Genomic DNA, 20,625 nt, shown 5'->3' on the forward strand with positions numbered 1-20,625 from the left:
TCGGCCAAATTCGGCCAAATATAGTTTGGCCGTGACTTTTCAAACGTTACGGCCAGGCAAATTTTTATACGGCCAGATTTGAGGAATCTGGCCGTCAAAAAGGCCAAATGGCAACCCTGAACGCCTGAACATTATGGAACGCCGTTAGTATCTTCGGTTATGTGCCAACACCAGCGTGACCACTCACAATTTTTGATATACCCAATGACTGGGTCGAAATTACCCAAGATTCAGCAAAAATTGCCCAAAATTACCCAAGCTTCCTGAAAATGCATTAAAATTTGAAAAAAAAAACCCCGTGTTTTTCGCATGTATAGTTTCCCTTTTAGTTCAATTTATAAACCATTTTTTATTGTAATTGTTTGTGTTAATTATTAAAATTAATATTCATGAGGCGATAATACGGATAGAAAAATACGCCCTCAGTCGGCCAGTGTTATCAGTAGATCAGTGATCAAGTTTTATAATGTACTCTATAATTAGGCAAGATCAATGGCAACGCAAATCACAAATAAACAATTCTGAACCCATGTTTATAGCAATTAACAGTCAATCAACAATATTATGTGCGCTTCGTTGAGTTTTGCTTACTCGAATGGACTGAAATATACTTTACTTCTTATTATTATTAATTCTTCCTCTATGACAAAAATATTTAATTTTCTTAGTAAAAATAAAATACCCAAGGATTTGAACGGAATACTCAAGAACCCAAGACCAAGTCAAATACCAAAGATCTTGGGTAAATACCCAAGCAGTGGTCACGCTGGCAAACACTCTATTATGTGCAATCGCCATGACGTTATGTGGAATGGTCATGACGTTGGGATTTGGTCATGACGTTATGTGGTTTGGTCATTGTGTTATGTGGTTTGGTCATGATGCTATGTGGTTTGGTCATGATGTTATGTGGTTTCTCATTATGTTATGTGGTTTGGTCATTATGTTATGTAGTTTGGTCATGATGTTATGTGGTTTGCTCATTATGTTACATTATACTATGTAGTTTCGTCATGACGTTCGGACGTCCTTGTGAGTATGTGAAGAAGTGTAAATAAGAAGACGGCTGTACAAGTAAGCCTATATCAACTTTCATTTGTAACTTTTGATTGGTTGAGAGCGAGCGGGAAGACCACACTAGTTTTATTACCATCGCGCCAGTGTTTTATTAGTTTATCTACCACTGTCAACGGTATCACAAAAATAAAGAGCCAAAATCCATCAAGCAAATTCTTGAAGAACTGTCTCTGCCAGATTCATTCAAAGCATTTGAGAGATGAAAAGGTAATACAAATACTATTATTATTATTATTATTATTATTATTATTATTATTATTATTATTATTATTATTATTATTATTATTATTATTATTATTATTATTATTATTATTATTATTATTATTATTATTATTATTATTATTACATTATTAAGAAGACACAACAATAATTGTTACTTAACCAATATCCTGAGGCGCGTGGAACGGAGAGAGTAGTTCCCGTACGATTAAAAATCGTAACGGTACTGGGTTTGGTCTACAGGATCGTGCTTCGAACAGGTCATTCCATTCATAGAAGAAGCCTTTTGATGGAGAAAGTGTACCCTTTTAGCAAAGGTTTGTCTGTCGAAACTATCTCCAGCTATATAAAATTGATTATAAGATTGAAAAATATTAATCTTTCTTATTATTGTAGTAGTGATACTATGTGCACGTTTTAATTATTGTTATTTAATCGTTAACGTCATTATATTTATATTTAAATTTAATGTATTGTTTAAGTATAAATTACTATGTCCATGTAAAATTAATCTTATCTATTAAAATTGTATATTTTAAATAATATAGTAATAGGCATAGCAGGTCTAGTCTAGGCTAGGCCTAAACAAGTGAATATATCATATAACATTATGAAAAATATGAATAAAACCTAAAATTGTGAAAGAATAAAGGAAGAAGGAAGAATAGGTAAGAGATTTGGAGCGGCTGAAATATTTTCAGAAAATATACAATAGTAGTCAATATGCTTTTATTGCATTACGTTTTTGTAAACAATTTTGGGCACTAATCGTCAGAGGTCTCAGTGCCACAGCCTACACTTTCCATAATTTGAAAATACGTGATATAGGCAATGTCTGAACAGGCATAAAAAGTGCTAGGCCAATATTTTTTTATAAATAAAGCTTGGTTCCCACTTGCAGAAAAACTGCCGCAACGTAAGGAAATGCTCTTCCGGCAATTTTGTATCCCCCTCCTTTTACGGAAAGTTGAGTTTACACTTCTTACGTGACGCAACGTAAGAAAATTGGTACGGTTCCCACTTGATTTCCACTGGGAGCTTTCAAAAGCCGTTATGAAAATATCATTCATTGTAAGGCTACCAATGACTGGGTTGTGTTCTGAATAGTCTTATTACTTATCGCAGGCCTGGCTGGGTTAGACCTTAATGCTTTAAATTTAATCGATTTTTGCAATTGTAATAATCCTGAAAAAAAAAAAATTATTATAAATCAACAATTATAAATTTTTCCCAGATATAGGCGCACCTAGATTAGGCCTAGAATTCGTGTTAATAAATATACAGTTTGCACTTATTTACTGTAATTATTAACATAATCATTATTATTATTGTTTTATTGTATTAATTTGACATATTAAATTAAATATACAGTACATTGTTTGCTTAATGTTTAATTACAAATTGTATGACATTTTCATGTTTTTGTAAATCTAGGATTTAAATTTTGTTTACTCAGATCTGTATAACAAGGCCTGAATATATTTCCTTAACATATGATTACATACTGTATATTAAGACCAACATAAAAAGCTTAAATGAGAGTCAAACAGAGTGTGAGACTCAGAAAAATATACCAGGATTTTTTCGACGGGGTAGGGGGTGGGGACCAAAAATAGTTGGCGTGGTCGGATCTCTCGAAAGTGTTCCAGGGAGGCGAAGCCCCGTCATATATGCTTATGATTAATAATGGGTTTCAAATTCTTATTTATTGTAATCGATTTTAGAGGCTACTAGTTATGTAGAAAATACACTGGTTTGTTGTTCTCCCCGACGACTTGTGGTTTATCTCCCTGACGGGGGAGGGGGCCCTCCGGCCCTGACCCACCTGGCTTCACCCCTGTGTAATATATATATAATAGTTTTTGAAGAACGATTGGGTAAGATGCGTTGCATATTATTATAAATATTAATGTGTACAGTATTATATGCCATTCAGTAGAAGAGCACCGTAATTGGCTCTCTCAAAACCAGGCTAGGCTTGGCTTGGCTTGGCTAGTCCAGGCCAAGCTATGATAGGTTATCATAAGAGGCTATGATAATAATAACAGCTCATTATGTTATGTAGTTTCGACATGACGTTCGGACGTCCTTGCGGAGTATGTGAAGAAGTGTGAATAAGAAGACGGATGTACAAGTAAGCCTATATCAAGTTTCATCAAAGATAATAAATACTCCGCAAGGACGTCCGAAGTCATGTCGAAACTACATAACATAATGTGCAAACCACATAACATAATGAGCAAACCACATAACATCATGACCAAACTACATAACATCATGACCAAACTACATACATCATGACAAAACCACAAACATAATGAGAAACCACATAACATAATGACCAAACCACCGTAAACGTCATGACCTAATCCCATAACGTCATTACCATTCCACATAACGTCATGGCGATTGCACATAATAGAGTGTTTGCACATAACCGAAGATACTAACGGCGTTCCATAGAACACTGGATATACTCCTTCCTTCCGTTCCTGCAAGCAAAGAGTACAGTATTATAACAGAAGAGAGTCCACTCAGACTGTGGATTTTCCCATCGCGATTAAATCGTAACGGTAACATTCGTGCTTTGAACCAGGGGAGGCGCCAGTGTGGAGGCGCCAGTGTGGAGGGAAGGGGAGGGGATTAAGGTCCCCTTATCTGTCTGGTCAAGCCCACCCATCGGCCAAAGCCTGTCGGTAGTCGGACCAAAAAAAAATAAGCCTAGTTTTCCCATCAAAGTACGTAGGGCCCCAGTACGTAGGACCTGTCCGGGAGGGGGGGGGGGTTTGGTGCTTAAGCCCCCTTGCCCCTCCACTGCTCAGCAATCGCTTCGTTTGCAGGGTCTGTCTGATCAGTCAAGCAGAACATAATGGTGAATCGAGTTTAATTCACGTCTTAATGCTTTTATGGATACATTAAAATAGTGTTACAGTTGAAATTAAGTACAATTGACTGTATATAGTAACAACTAACAATTTTATATTAATTATCCACTTGTATTTTTCAAGGCTGACAGTGCCATTTCTGGCTACCTAGAAGCCCCAATAAAAAAAAATCTCGTTCTGGGAGGAGGCCACACCCCCTCCCCCTATGCCAAACCCTGGCTGAGGCATTCGAAGAACGAACTCCTAGTAGACCAAACCCAGGACCGTCACGATTTTGAATCGTGCAGGAAATTTTTATTTTTTTCTTCTTTATATAGAGGCCTGAAGAATGAGATAAAATTACTGATCTTTTCAAGAGGGAAAAAACCTTTAATTTTGAAGAACTTAAAGGTCATTAAAAAAAAACTCTAGAAGTCGGGAAAGCTCATTTCCGGCCTAGGAATCATAAATTTTCCATTTTCAACCACCCTCTTTCAAATCCTGGATCCTCCCCTGATTATAATGTGGGTGCTAATATCACAGACAGTGCCTGTGTCACTAACAGTTGGATGGATCTTATTAATAGGTCCATATGGATGGATGATTTTTTTTTCTCATTTATCATCATAAATCCGGGATTTTAAGGTATATCAAGATGGATGTTTTCCTCATCATTACCTTCATTTGCTTGTGAAAGTATTTGATACTAAATAAAGTATAATATATTGAAAGTTACTTTGGTGTTTCCGACTATTTTTTGACTACTGTTTTATACATTAATTTGTTTGACTGAAGAGATAACGTTATATTTACATACCAGACTGTGGAAGGGCTGGGGAACATAGTCATAGTCAAAGCAAACACATCATTAACTATATGTTCTCAATTAATAAAAATTACATATATCGAATACCAATGCATGGATGGATGATTGTTTATAATTAATAATATCTTCTAGTACGGAGGCCAATTAAATATTATTTTTCTTATATACTCCCATCAGGCTTTTTCTTTTATCAAATTCAAAATACTATTGTGATTTAAAGTAAACATTCAAAAAACCCACAATACATAGCATATTTTCCAATAATGTTATTCTTATAAAGTCTTGCCTTTATATTTCGTTGAAAAAACGGATATAATAATTTTCTGCACTCTTTTCCAAATACAGGTCTTATAAATCACTGTATTTAAAATACAAATGTTACACGAAAATCAACTGTCATTTGTTTGAAATTGAAGAAATTAAATGATATACACAGAACAGTGTTAATATTTCACTGATTTTGTTTTTATAATTAATCACCATAATTTATGCCCAGCTATAGAATCATAATATTAAATAGGCCTATGTTCTATAATTAGTTGCTAGCATGTAGGCCTATTTAAAGTCACATTACTGTCTTAAGATTAATAAATATTAATTAATATTAATTAAATAACATACATTGTAGTCGATCTATAGCAATAATTGTTATCGAACCTTCGATGACAAATCCGTAGCTCTCATTAGAATGAAAGTTACTTTAGTAAGGTAACACAAACCGGTGTTAAAACAAACCTATGAAAACTGTAATAAATACTTTTTATCTAAACTTTCTAAATTCGCCTCTGAATATTATTGATCTGTTCAACCAAGAAGCTCTGTGGTCTAATGGTTGACGCTCGCCTTGACAGCGAGAGGTCGTAGTTTCGAGTCCCGCCAGAGGCATTTGATTACACAATATCTTTTAATTTATTTAGAGGACTACATTCGTTGCGAGCTATGCTACATAATGTATTATTATGTCCTTTATTCGAGCACTGTATTTACCTTTCCTTGATGATTTATATATAATTTAATAGTGTTAACAGTTATCTTGATTTATATTACAGTATATGCAACTATGCTATTTGTTTCTAGACGTACCTGTTGTGTAATGGAGTGTATCTGGTGGTACAGTATTTGGATCTGTACAACCATGAAGCCTCTGTGGTCTAACGGTTATGACCATCGCCTTGACAGCGAGAGGTCGCAGGTTCGAGTCCCGCCAGAGGCATTATTACACAATTTCTTTATTCATTTATTTACAGGGCTACATTCGTTGAAAGCTATGATACACGATGTAATATTATGTTTTATATAGTGATTTCAGTATTAAATTATTATAAATAACGAAAATCGCTCCGCTAATTATTTATACATAATTGTTGTTAAGTTTAATTATTTATAAATAATTACTTTATTATTTATATATAATAGTTTTTTAGGTTAATTATTTATAAATAATTACATTAGTAATTATTATTCTTATATAATGGTTTTGTAAAGTGTTATCTACAAATAACAAACTTATCCAAGTAATTATTTATATATAATAATTTTGTCTTTTACATTATTTATAAATAATTTAAACTTACAAATACAGTATTTATAAATAATGAAGGTTTGAACATTTTTATTTACATTTAATTTTTTTAAATGTTGATTTATAAATAATTATTTGGTTTGGTTATTTGGTTTTAAATAATTATTTTTATATAAATGACTATGTTATATAATGAATTATATATAAATAATTTGACTAAATAATAAATTGAAGCAGTTGTTTATTACTGGACAGCATCTTGTCCATTCAGTCATGAATAATGTAGCTCTTTTGCCTTATATTTTTTATATGTAACACAATGTTTACTCTGAATGTATTTATAAGACACGTCAGTGACACAAACATCATGGTTTTGTTTGCTACCACAGGAACGGTGATTCAAAATAAAGAGGAAAACGAAGTGTATTCAGTCTAGAGAGAAACACACATCTCTCTTTCAACAGTCAGTGCACCTGGTTCTGGCAGCACCACCGGGCAGAATAGTATTGAGAATAGTGTTGCTTTCATTTAGCTAATATAACTTTTGGCATAATCTAGCACAATTTCCTATAAGCCCTAGCATAATTTGATCCACATGGATGATGGGTATGGAACGCCAAAAGGACACACGAGTGGCAGTACTGTAGTGCAAAAGTCAAGTGGCACAGTGCAAACTCAAATGTGTGTGCCACCACTTGACTTTCACAGGTACAACGTACAAGTGACACTGTGCAACTTGACTTTTGGCGATATTGTATGGAATGCCAATTTGGCACAAAAATCAATATAAACAACAAAATAAAGGAATGAAACAATCATGTTAGCAATCCTTCTAAAAGTAGTGTCCGGTAGCATATACCAATTAGAATTTTACTTAGGTGATTTTTAGGAACCAAGGGTTAAGCCCACCTGTGTTTGACCCTAATCACACACTGATCTCTGTCGGAAGTTGTCAGATAGCCGCCCCCCCCCCCCCCCCCCCCCCCCCCTTCCCCTTCTTTCTTACCGGGCTGAATCCTTCACTGTCACACATCTTAAAAAAGTAAAAATTTATACTCCTAGGTCAAGATACACACTTCTTTACAGCTCATGGTACAATTGCAAAAATTTTTTTAAAAGAAAACTTGATATGCTCAATGATAAATTTCATCAAAACTTAACAAGATTTTAATCATTACCTATTTTTATCTACCATATCTACTAAGACAATTTTCCTACATATATATAAATTTGTTAACTGTACAGTAATTAAAATTAAGTCTGAATCACATAATGTATTTCATTCAATACATTACCTATAAGTAAGAAACTCAGAGTTGGATCTTTTCTCGCAGATATTTCTCAATTGAAAGCTTTACGAAGCTGTAGTATTCTACATTGATGATACAGCGGCCTATAACAAAGCACCTAAGAATCAGTCTGTTTGACAAGTATAAACTTGTTTCCCAGTTAGCATATAATGGAACAACACAAGTGAACAAAGAGAAATTTATAAACTATCTGTTTCGGTAAAAACAGTACCTGTTAATACAAAGTTGTGTACACTACGTCGGAAGATTTCATGAGAATGCGATGTGACGAGTTGCACAATGACATACTTCGACTGCCACCAAAAGTCGGCAGACCATTTTTCCATCAGGCAAGTGTTTATACAAAGTGCGGGAGAATTAGGGAACTATCGATTTGCAACGCAGAACATTGAAAGTAATGATGTCATGTTAATTTACCTACGCATGTCCGAACGTTGTGCATTATATTCTTGAAATCTGGAACTGTTCTTAGCCGAATCTGTTCTATGTTCTCAATCGAAAGTTCACTAATATTAGACTGTTAGACTCAAAATCTTTGATCAGATTTTGAATGTGTATTTTTGGTTCCAACATATTTGATGAAACAAGTTTTGCACCTTTCTACCTTTGTAAGTTGGATACTGTTCTTCTCCATCGACGTTTGATCAAAAATTAATGTTTTCAGATAAAAGTCTCTGATAGTACAGTATGTCATGATTAAGTGATCATTCCCTTTTCAGTACAAATAAAAACTTGATGATGTTTAATCTGAATCTTCATTTACTTTTTCCTTCTTTTGCTTCTTTTTTTTTCTTCTTTTCTTTTACTTCTGAGTTTCCTTCCTCCTTAAAAAAAAAAAAAAAAAAAAAGATTAAACTTAACTATTAGTTTATTTGGAATGCCTATTTATTTTGTCATTTAAAAGCCAATATATCAATAAAAAACTTGGAATGTCTGTAATGCTAAGGCCTAACTGAAACAAATTCTGTAAGTACATTAAATGAAAAATCCACATACAGTAGAATACCTACTAAGGGGACACCTTCAGGACAAAGTCCCTGGAAGAAAGGGTTGGCTGTAGTGTTAAAAGATATACTTTACTTTGTTTTGTGGCCAAAAAATTATCCTCTAATAGGGGTGTCTTCAAGGAGGGGTTCTACTTCCTTTGTAAAATGGTTTCTAATCACTTTTGGTTTTACAGTAAGCTAAGTGAAATCATACCTCTGTGTTTTCTTCCATTTTTTCCTCCGCAATAGTTTCGTCTGTATCCCTTTTCTACTGTACTAGCATGGCAGAAATGCTTTCAGAAGAGAAGATAGCTTAGTCCTTTCACCCTCCCCTCTCCCTCCTTCATTTGGCAAATCATGGTGCCCAGTTATATTTTAGGGATTCATAGGATTGGTCATAGAGTAATGTGCTACAAAGTCTCACAACATCTTAAAATTGGCCCAACATTTGAGGAAGCAAAAGTTATCCCCACCCTTGTTTCACCCTCATCACACACATCTCTGATTGAGGTTGTTGGATAGCTTAGTCCTTTCACCCTCCCCTCTACCTCCTGCATTTGGCAAATCATGATGCCACCCCTGATAACCACACAACCTTCTTCACCTTGTGTACCTTGTACACAGATCAATACATTTAATGCCACACATCCATGCTAAAAAGTAAAAATCAAAGATAAACTCAAATTAATGAAGGTGCTATAGGGTTAAGGGAGGTTTCCCCCATGCACCCCTACCACAGGCTCTCCCCTACCAGGGGCTCTTCCCTGAGACTCTCACTCAGTTCGCAAATTCACTCCACCTCTTTCTTACCATGGCTGGATCATTCCCCTCCCACACATCTTTAAGTGAAAATTTATATTCCTAAGTGAAAATACACTTCTTACAGCTAATAGTACAATTGCAAACAAATTTTAAAAAGAGACCAAACTAAAATACAAAAAAGAATTGAGATATGTCTTAATGCTAAATTTTCATCAAAATTTACCATGATTTTAATTACAGTATTACCTATTTTTATCTACCATATCTACTAAGACAATTGTCCAACTACATATGTATAAAGTTTTTAACTGTACAGTATTTAAAATTAAGTCTGAATCACATGATGTTTTTCATTCAATCAGCATACATTACCTAAACAAGGAGTATAAACCTGCAAGAGGTCCGACTCGAGGGGATTCACTGAAACGTAAGGTTTAGCTCTATTCGAATTCTAATAGGCTGCCCCCATCTCGTGATAGTACTTTTTTTAACGTTTCACTGTGTGCATAAAATATCAGGGTAGTTTGACATCTTGCAATTCTGTGCTCTTTGCTGGAAGAGTGTGCATTTATGGTTACTTTCCCACGAAGCACAATCCAAATTTATGGTAAAAAAAATAAAGTTATTAGTTAATATATCCACCACTACAAAAATATTGGAATGTTTGTAATTAAAAAATTGGGAAAAAAGCAACTTTAATGTTAGAATTCTAAAATTTGAAAACAAACATTTCTTGGTAAAATGTACCGTTAACAAACTCAGAGTTAGATCTTTTCTCGCAGATGAAAGGGAATATAAAAGTTCATCCACGATATTTCTCAATTGAAAGATTTACGAAGCTGTATTACTTAACATTGATGATACAGCACCCTCTAACAAAGCACCTAAGAATCAGTCTGTTTGGCAGGTATAAACTTGTTTCCCAGTTAGCATATACTGGAACAACACAAGTGAACAAAGAGAAATTTATATCTATTCATACGCTACACATAAACTATCTGTTTCGGTAAAAACAGTTAATACAAAGTTGTGTACACTACGTCGGGAGATGTCACGAGATTGCGATGTGACGAGTTGCACAATGACATACTTTGACTGCCACCAACAGTTGGCAGACTATTTTTCCATCAGGCAAGTGTTTATACAGAGTGCGGGAGAATTTGGGAGCTTTCGATTTGCGACGCAAAACATAGAAAGTAATGCGTCATGTTGATTTACCTACGCATGTCTGAACGTTGTGCATTACATTCTTGAAATCTGGAACGGTTCTTAGCCGAATCCATTCTATGTTTTTGAATCGAAAGTTCAAATTAGACTGTTAGACTCAAAATCTTTGATCAGATTTTGAATGTGTATTTCTGGTTCCAACATATTTGACGAAAACATGTTTTGCACATTTCTACCTTTGTAAGTTGGACACTGTTCTTCTTCATCAATGTTTGATCAAAAATAAACATCTGTTTTCTAACAGATAAAAGTTACTAATAGTACAGTATGTCATGATTAAGTGATCATTCCCTTTTCAGTACAAATAAAAACTTGATGATGTTCAATCTGAATCTTCATCTACTTTTTCTTTCTTTTGCTTCTTTTTTTTCTTCTTTTTCTTTACTTCTGAGTTTCCTTCCTCCTTAAAAAAAAAAACAAAAAAAAACAAAGCTTAACCTTAACTATTAGTTAATTTAGAATGCCTATTTATTTTGTCTTTTAAAAGCCAATATATCAATAAACAACCGGGAATGTCTGTAATGCTAAGGCCTAACTGAAACAAATTCTGTAAGTACATTAAATGAAAAATCCACATACAGTAGAATGCCTACTAAGGGGACACCTTCAGGACATACAAACTCCCCTGAATAGGGGTTGGCTGTTGTGTTAAGAGATATACTTTACTTTGATTTGTGGCCAAAAAAATTATCCTCTAATAGGGGTGTCTCAAAGGAGGGGTTAAACTTCCTTTGTAAAATGGTTTCTAATCACTTTTGGTTTTACAGTAAGCTAAGTGAAATCATACCTCTGTGTTTTCTTCCGTTTTTTCCTCTGCAATAGTTTCGTCTGTATCCCTTTTCTTTTTCTTCTTATCTTTCTTTTTCTTTTCCTTCTTCGGTGTTTCTTCAGTGGCTTTGTTACTTCCCTCACTACTATTAGATTCTGTTCGTTTACGTTTTTTCATTGGCGTAGCTTCGACTTCATCTGTTTTGGATGGTTCTTCAGTTTTCTTTGCACTGTTAAGAAATTATCCAATGTTACAAACATTTCTTGCCAATAACAACAAACAAAAGATGCCAAACACAATACTTAAATTAAATTCAAGTGCAACTGAGGATGAACACTCGTGTGAAATTATGGATATGAAAAATTTTTAATAATATATAAATATAAAAATAATGCCAATGTGAATATGGAAGTTTAATACAAATGACTATAAAACCTAAAGAACATGTATGGATAGACAAGAACATAAACAAAGAACTACACACAATGTGTGTGGCTAAACACACTGTACTAGCATGGCAGAAATGCTTTCAGAAGAGAAGGTATTGAATGGGTAGTTGTGTGCAGAAAAAGTGTAGGAAGGCATATATTGCCATACGTCAACTCAATTGAAATGAAAAACAATGATTTTATTCTCCCTATTTCAACAGAGACATCTGGAGGGAAGCATAGTTAAGATAAGATAAACTTTATTGTCACCATCTCTGCAAGCAGATATGACACACTTAAAATACGGACAACATTTAGGTGCATTCATGAATAACACTTTATGATTATGCGCGTCATACTATAGTATATCTGCGCCAATGGAGAGGATAAAATTGGAAAATATATATACATCATAATAAAGTATCTACCTGTAGTCCTCGTAGCTCTCGGTCCAGGATTTTGGCGTCTTTTCATTTACTTTACCATGTTTGTCCAATAAACCTTGTTTTACCATTGTTTTTTTAATGCTAGCCTAGAAAATTGTGTTGAAAATAAATTATCTTGGTTATTAAAATGGTTTAAGCATTTCACAAACTGTATTCTGCAATGCCATGAAGCAAAGCCATATCGATTTGGTGACAGAAATGTTGTACGGGTTACACTACTACAACTATATACCATTATGTAGAATGTATATTTTGTTATCCTAAAAGAAACTGTGACAGACGTTATGCAGGAAATCACAGAAGGATCAAAAAGGCATAAATTTGGATACATGTGAGGAAGACTTCTGTCTCTTTATTTCTCAATTGTGTTATTTAGTCAGCCCCTTTTGTGCTATTCTTTACAGTCTTGTGATGCCATTTAGTGGCTTTATCTCTGTACTCCAAAACCATCCTCAGATTCAACTGCTTATTCAGCTTAACAAGCTACTAAGAGCCTGTGGTATGTGTTGGTTTTTTCTTTAATTGGCCTTAAGTATTTCTATATCCCAGTAATGTGTAGAGAATATGAATAGATCTTTATTTTGAATATTTAAATTAATTTAAAAAAAAGGTAACATTACCTTTGGTCCTAAGCCCCATTTACGAGGATATGTGTCGCGTTCCATAATAACCCTCTTTAGCTTTGCCGCAAGTCCATGATCACATGTGGCCATAACCGCTGTTGTCATCAGAGCGACACCAAGTGCAATAGCTTCACCTTTTGTGGTCATGATTACTATCTCAGAGTTAAGCTCAATGCCGTCTTCAAAACGAAGTACACCAGGTAACATGACCTTTGCCCCATAGCAGATAGCATTCACCTGGAGGAAATAAATTTAACATTAATATGGTTAAAAATTATATAAATAATATAGTCTAGAAATGGTATTTTTAAAACAAGGATTTTTTCATTAAATATAAAATGAATTTACAAACTGTATGTTAAATTGAACTAAATTGAATTGAAATTGTGTGGAGCTTACTGGTTTAAAATGCTCACTTTCAGGGTCATGGGCTCAATCAATTAAAATTTTAATTACTAAAATAACGACTGCACATCTTAAACCTCTTCATGAGACTTAAACCTGTCCAGACTATTATTATTTGACAAAAACATGCGACATGCCTAAATATGGTCATGATGTGATATCACATCATGACCATATATAGGCATATCATGACTATATTTGGGCATACAACAGTACAACAAAAGAAAATTTGATAATTTGGACAGAGCTTTGAACTTGCTGTTGAATGCGATGGAAATCAAACACTTACAGCACTGTCCTTAACAACGACCCTTTTGTGCGAAGTTAGGAGGCCCTCTAGTGGCTTAATTACTCTTCGTAGATATTCTTCATCTTTATGGTTGTCATGAACCCACTGGGCATCAAGTACATCGTGCATTGTCACTAAACCCTCCTGAAAAATGAAACTTAAAATGAGAAAAACAACTAAAAAATCCTCACAATGCATTTACAGATTATGAATATGGAATCTGAATACAGATTATTAAGAAATCTGAACACAGTCATAAATATGCATAAATTTGAAGAATGATTTAAATTCATAAGGTATAGATGTAATAAAATGACATGTTACCTTTTCTGACTGGATACCGGACCGCACTCGTCTAAGTTCTGCCATCTGTGCTCCTACTCCCAACAACAGCCCAAGGTGAACACACAGTGTCCTCACATATGTACCTGCTTCACAGCTCATCCAGAATATACCTGATATGTATAAGACAAATAATTATTAACCTCCAAAGGCTTTATTTTTAACCACGGAAATAACATAGGTCAAAATCTTAATATTTAAAAACTGGGGAGGGGAGGGAGAAAAGGGGCAAAATCACCCTGTTTTTAAGTATTGAATAGTCTGTATCCCCTATGGGGCCTGAGTGTGTGTTCCATATGTGCTTGATCCAGTGATCCGGGGTAATAATGTTCAGCGCATAGAGAAGTTTGATATGCGCTATATAAGTATACAATAATAATAATAATAATAATAATATCTCATTAACCCCTTCTGAGTTTTTCGTAAAATTAGCTGTTCATGTTGTACAACATATCAAAAACACTTTTTCCTCTAGAGCCTGGCTTTAAGCATGCTTTAAGTAATTTACTTAAGTTGCCACAGTGAGGTTTGCAAACATGATTTTTGGTGGCTTTGTTAAACAAATAAAGAAATAGTTAATAGCAACTTGAACCATACCAAGGTGTCTCTCTGAATCATATTCAATTAGTTTACTATCATAAACTGTCCTGACACGTAGTTGTCGCTTTACAGCTGATATTAAAGGTGGCCTTTGAAAGAGGGCGCCCTGTAGCGTCTCAATTGCCTAAAAAAACAAACAAGAGATAAAATATATTAACACTGTACGGCAATACAAAATGAACTTCTGCACATTGTAATCATTAGATTATAAATGCAAGATTACCATGATTTTGTAACTTGGAAGGTTCTTAGAAACGGTGTAGTACTTTGCTGACATGACCTGACCACAGGTTGAAGGGTCAAAAGAAAATTTTATTCAACATAACCAAGTCATAAACATAGTACAAAAAATTTCAAGACAACTCTTTAAAATTATTCTTGTTTAGCACTTGTAATACATCCACACAGAGTATGAAATCGATTTAGATAATGACACTTGAGTACAAAAATTATGCATAAAGTTGAACATCCTGTGCTTCCCAAGCAGTATTCTAAGTCACGCTTGAATGAGCATATGCAAATGATTTTAAGCTCTTGAACAAATACTCAAATCTTCTTATAAAATAATTGCAGCCTTACCCTTGACAGAACAGTCTGGTCTTCAATGGCACTGTGTAGACGGATCACAGCGACATACTCTTTGCCTGGGAAAATCAGCAATCAAGAAAATAATTATAATTTGTAGGAAAATTATAACAATATTAATATTAAGAACTAAAATATGGTAGCTGTGTTAGTAAGAAAATAATAAAAATAAAAAGATAAAGTAAAAAGAATTAAAAAAAAAAGATCTTACAAAACACATTACTGATTTCAATGCATTACCAAGAAGTTAATTTAATTACAGTAATTTAAAATACATTTTAATGAATGCTGGTTGACAGTGTTGGGTTGGGCTTCAAACAGTAACAGGCCAATCATTGGTTTATTGTTGCTCAGGGGCAGATCCAGCTTTTGAAAGAGGGGGGTTCAATTTTGATTCCTAAATGGCCGGAAATCAGCTTTCCCAACTTCTGAGGAGTTGTTTAATGACCTTTATGTTCTTCAAAATTCAAAGTTTTCCCAGTCTTGAAAAAGGTCAGGTAATTATATCTCATTCTTTAAGCCTATACACAGAGAAAAAAAAAATCAAAAACATAAGGAATATATTATTATATTCCAACAATACTGAGTTGTTGGATACGTAGTATTTCTTCCATCGATCGATGAAACAAAAGGCCTGAAGAACGCTTTTGTACATAAATTATTACGACGTTGAACCAAAAACAGTGTGTATAATTTTATTTAACTGAATGCTAGTGGGGCTAAGACTAGTTTGTCTGATCTGCCAACCTATGCCTAGATAGGTTATCATGCCTTTTGTAAGCCAGGACCCAGTAGCATTTTCTTATGTTCCTTCACAGAGGGGAGTTCGTCCGAGCCTCCTGAACCCCCCTGGATCTGCCACTGTTGCTCCTACATATACTGTACTAACATGCCAATCAGTGTTTCAATACTACCCATTATTATGTTAGATTGGGTGTTACACTAACAGGCCAATCATTGGTTGAATACTACACATTATACTGTTAGATTAGTAGTTTTAAAGAGTAACAGGCCAATAAGTGGTTACTTACAGCTCAATATAAACACTAAAAGGCCAATCAGTGGTTCAGTACTACTCATTATCCTGTTAGATTGGGTGTTTCAAACAGTAACAAGCCAATCATTGGTTCATTGCTGCTCAACACAAACACTAACTGGCCAATCAGTGGTTCAGTACTACTGATTATCCTGTTAGATTGGGTATTTCAAACATTAACAGGCCAATCATTGGTTTATTGCTGCTCAGTACAAACACTAACAGGCCAATAAGCTGATTGATAGAAACATACAGGATTAAAATCCTGCCTTGCCATAAAATATATTAAAATCAATTTCAATACAGGACAGAAAAAAAATTAATATAAAAAGTATTAACCTGCACTTTGCTGGGATTTGACCAATCGCGTTGCTCGTTCAATGCAAACAATCAGACACCCTGTGACTTTTGGATCCAGTGTTCCACTGTGCCCTGTTTTTTCAACTCGTAAGATTTTCTTAATCCATGAGACAACTTCATGCGAGGACGGATTTGCAGGCTTGTCTAAATTGATGAAACCACTCCTGAAATGAAAACACCACAAATAGAAGAATGGTGAAAGAAATCAAAATGTACGATCTTAAAAGAAAAGTTTAAAATGAAAAAAAATAATATTTCATTAGCTGATAGATATGGATCAAAAATGTTATGAAACTATCACTACATACCTGTAGTATTATTGTGGGAACAAAAAAAGGGGGAGGAGATAAATGTAGGTAGATAAATATAGACAGAATAGAGCAACACAGTACAGAAGACAGAAAAGCGTGGAGAATGGATGGAAAAACCAACATAAAAAAACAGCATTATGTTAACCAATCGGTATACAATACTGATATACAATAGTCATAGTCATATACATTTATATAGCGCCTTTCTTTGCAGATACGAAGCGCTTCTCTCCTTGGTCATTGTATCCACATGCTGAAGTGTTGCTGCTATATTCAGCGCAGGAGCAAGCAACCCCACCAGGTACCAATTTATACTCCTGGGTGGAGAGAAGCAATGCAGATAAAGTGCCTTGCTCAAGGACACAAGCGAAATGCACAGCGAGGAATTGAAACCCCAACCTCAAGGTTGGGAAACCAAACCTGTCACGCTGCGCCAAACCGCTTCTACATAGCAGTATATAATAAAATTTTGTAAGCTCACCCAACATAATCCCTAATATCGCGCTTCAGCGGTGAACAACCACATGGGAGGGGTGTGTAGTGGCCAGTACGGACGTTTAGAGTTTGATAGTTCTTCAACAACAGTGGCCATTGTGACGTTTCAAGCTTGGTGACTTGTGACGAGGGCGGTATCAGAAAATCATCTTGAAGTTGAGAATCCTGGAGGAATAATGTGTGACATATTATTTTTATTGAACCAATCAAAAAACAAGTTTTTCATTTGAATGTTTTTTTTTTACCTAATTATATGAACCAGATTTTACAAAAATAAATGTACTGGAACCATGAATCACAGTCAAATTACAATAGGCTATATCTCAATAGTAAAATCATTAACCATTACTTAAATGAGATTTTCAGCCTCTATTATTTGTAAATTATCATTCATCCCCATCATCATCACCACCTCCCAAACATTAATAATAATAATAATAATAATAATTTGGGATTTGTATAGGTTTTGACTGCTTCATAATAATAAATCATCATCAACATATCATGTAGGACACAAATCACTACAGGGTATTAGGTCCTCCTCACTGAGTGGGATTATGTTCCAACTATTTAATGCAAGTCTGTGTCATCTCTCCTGTACCCTTGAAGCTATGATTCCCTTAGACTGCCACCAACAATCAGCATGCACAGTTAAGGTATCAAGTGCCACACACACAGTATGGCTGATGCACTGTGTGCCTGGCTTAACACACTGTTCACACATTTGTTTTGTTTTTGTCGCAAACAATTTTTGTTTGGAATTTTGGATTTGAAATTGATGGTATATGTTCAGCAGGTACTCACAGCTACTGCTGCTAACTTCTTCTTTTCCTTTTTCTTCTTTGATTCTGTAATAAAAAAATACACATACACAGAATTAAATAAAATTTGACTAGGCCTACTGTACACCTACAATAAATCTGAAATTCAGTCTAATTTTAACAACTGTAAACAGTGGCATACTGTATGGGCAGTTCAGTCAGTGCAAAGCACCCCATTCAGGGGTCCAATATTTTTCAATTAGTGAACACTTGGCTTAATTTTGTTTAGGTTCGTGTGCAAAAAAAAAATTCTCATTTTTTCGTCACCGCGAAGACATTGTGCACCTCGATGAAAATTGAATTGTAAAATTACTTTCATTAAACAAGCTTAATTCGAACCCGAAGAAATTTACTTCAAATCCAATATTAAGTATGAACAATTAAGGAATTCATCGAATCAATGGACCCTCATAAACAAAATAAACTGAACGTTTAATAGGAATATTCTAGACCTATTTGAAAGACTCACAGAACAAATTTAGACATACCAGTAGGCCTACAGCCAGACAGGAGGCTGCCCAGGCCTCCTCTTATTAGGCTGTAGCCTAGCCTAGTTATGAAATCATCGCACGATTAAAATTTTTACCCGTCTGCAGGCATCGACCAAAAAGGTCAGTGACTGTATTTCGAATGCTGAAATGTTTATTTCTTTATCTAAAATAGCATTACACACAAGTTCTTTTTTTAACACTAATACAAATTACAATAGTACAGTAGTTATTCATCGTATCCATACTGTACTGCGTACTGCTGATGTGATAACACGTACTGCAGGAGCAAAAATCAGCATACAGTATGCACAGTTAAATGTAAATATGCACACATATACTCATCATATCATTATAGCAACCGATGATCAGTGGTGTATTCAAGGGTGCCCCAGCTGGATCCCCTATTTTTTTTCAAAATTATAAAAGAAATGGGAGAGAAAATGGTCCGGCGATCAAGAGGTGCTATAATCATAAATTTTCTTACCTCAGCCCCAACCATGGTTACTTTACTCTCACCTGTGAAAATCCCTCCCTGCCCTCTATTTTGAATTCCTGACCCAGGCCACTGCAATTGTTCAATTTTATGTGCCACCAATTTTCTTGATTAGTTTAGCTGCTGAGACCGAATATGCTCTTCTTTAAATGGTTACGATCCAATTATCATTAGTATTCATTTAGCTTAGGCCTTTAGGAGGAGTACGGGGTAAAAAAAGCACTTCTTACGATGAACTTTCTGAGAATTTTAAGAATTTCCCCTTTTACATCAAAGGGCTGCGCAATTAATCTTGCACTGGGCCCCTTTCCCACCTAGCAGTGCTGCTGACTTAAAAATTCTTCAATTGTGCAAGGGATACATTGAGAACTTAATTGAGTTAAAACTCGCTAGGAATCGTATTGCGCATAATACATGGTTACCATATACACCAGCTTAAGATGATACCTCAAAAACCAGCTCAAATTTGTGCAGAAAATCACTAGGAAATTAGGTGCTTGGAAATGTAATTACTGCATAATAGGTCTACCTAAGCCTTTATTGTTTATATATTAAGATTTTCTCAAAGCCTAATTTTGGGTAAAAAATCTGTGAGGAAATTGGCCTTTATTTTCAAAAATGCGCGTACTCATTTTTAGTAGTAGGCTAAATTTTTGCGCGGAGGATGTATTTTCTGCGCAGGCATTAATTTAGTCTGGCTGTCATGATAACAACAATTTTCTCAAAACCAAAACAATTGTTTGTAATTGTACTGTATGTATAGTGTCTTGTCTTATTATGCGTGTCTTGGTCTTTGTGAAAAATATTGCCAATTCTTCATCTTACTTGGGAAACCGACTATAAAGTTTGCTGTGAAGTAAATCATCAGACTTTGGGTTGGCCTGGAGCATCTCCACAAAAAGATAGACAAGATATTCTCGCCAGCCACACTAAAGCTAGGTCTAGCCTAATCAGGCCTAGACTAGAAGCCTAGGCCTACTGCTCTAGTAGAGGTACCCTACTACTACACCCAAAAGCTAGAGAGTCTAGAAGGCCTAGGCCCTAGGCCTAGCTTGTGGAAAATATCGTGAGTTTCTATAAACATACCTGGCCTCATAAAAAGTGGAATTTATGAAAATATTAGTCCTTAAAAGTCACCAATTATACCAACTATACTTACAAGCTACAGAACATGAATGTGAGGCTTTATAAACAAAATATTTACTTACGTATCTCCGACATTTCCAACCACGTGTTTTCTTTGCGAAGCAGCGTGGCGTACACTGTATGTCTCTGAAAAATGAAATTTTCTGTTGACGTGAGTTTACTCGAGTTGACGCGTTTGAGCAGTGCCTAAAC

General features: G+C 34.9%; 2 protein-coding genes across 2 annotated transcripts in view; one reads left to right on the plus strand and one right to left on the minus strand.

The window, feature by feature from the left end:
• Positions 1–2,286, plus strand: part of LOC117111537 — a 15,443-nt gene extending 13,157 nt beyond the window's left edge. Inside the window, exon 4 of the mRNA XM_033254467.1 lies at positions 2,198–2,286. Within this exon, the coding sequence (XP_033110358.1) occupies positions 2,198–2,286 (89 nt within the window). The remainder of the gene's footprint in view (positions 1–2,197) is intronic.
• Positions 2,287–9,360: 7,074 nt separating this feature from the next.
• On the minus strand, positions 9,361–20,599 carry LOC117111511 (H/ACA ribonucleoprotein complex subunit DKC1-like). Its single transcript, XM_033254425.1, has 12 exons — positions 20,496–20,599; positions 18,287–18,330; positions 17,469–17,647; positions 16,656–16,840; positions 15,275–15,339; positions 14,693–14,819; positions 14,078–14,208; positions 13,754–13,897; positions 13,057–13,296; positions 12,419–12,522; positions 11,581–11,791; positions 9,361–11,196 (listed from the first exon to the last, which is right to left on the minus strand). The coding sequence occupies exons 1-12, from the start codon at positions 20,506–20,508 to the stop codon at positions 11,116–11,118; spliced, it is 1,524 nt and encodes a 507-aa protein (XP_033110316.1). The 5' UTR covers positions 20,509–20,599; the 3' UTR covers positions 9,361–11,115.
• Between the last annotated feature and the right edge of the window lie 26 nt (positions 20,600–20,625).

The sequence above is a fragment of the Anneissia japonica genome, unplaced genomic scaffold (assembly GCF_011630105.1).
Source record: "Anneissia japonica isolate Jap-2015-1 unplaced genomic scaffold, ASM1163010v1 scaffold6030_len697274_cov183, whole genome shotgun sequence".
NCBI lineage: Eukaryota > Metazoa > Echinodermata > Crinoidea > Comatulida > Comatulidae > Anneissia > Anneissia japonica.

Coding starts and splice junctions, on each gene's coding strand:
- LOC117111511 (XM_033254425.1), bottom strand. Junction 17,648..18,286: donor AGAAGTTAGCAGCAGTAGCT/GTGAGTACCTGC, acceptor TTATTCCTCCAG/GATTCTCAACTTCAAGATGA. Junction 14,820..15,274: donor ACCAGACTGTTCTGTCAAGG/GTAAGGCTGCAA, acceptor TTGTTTTTTTAG/GCAATTGAGACGCTACAGGG.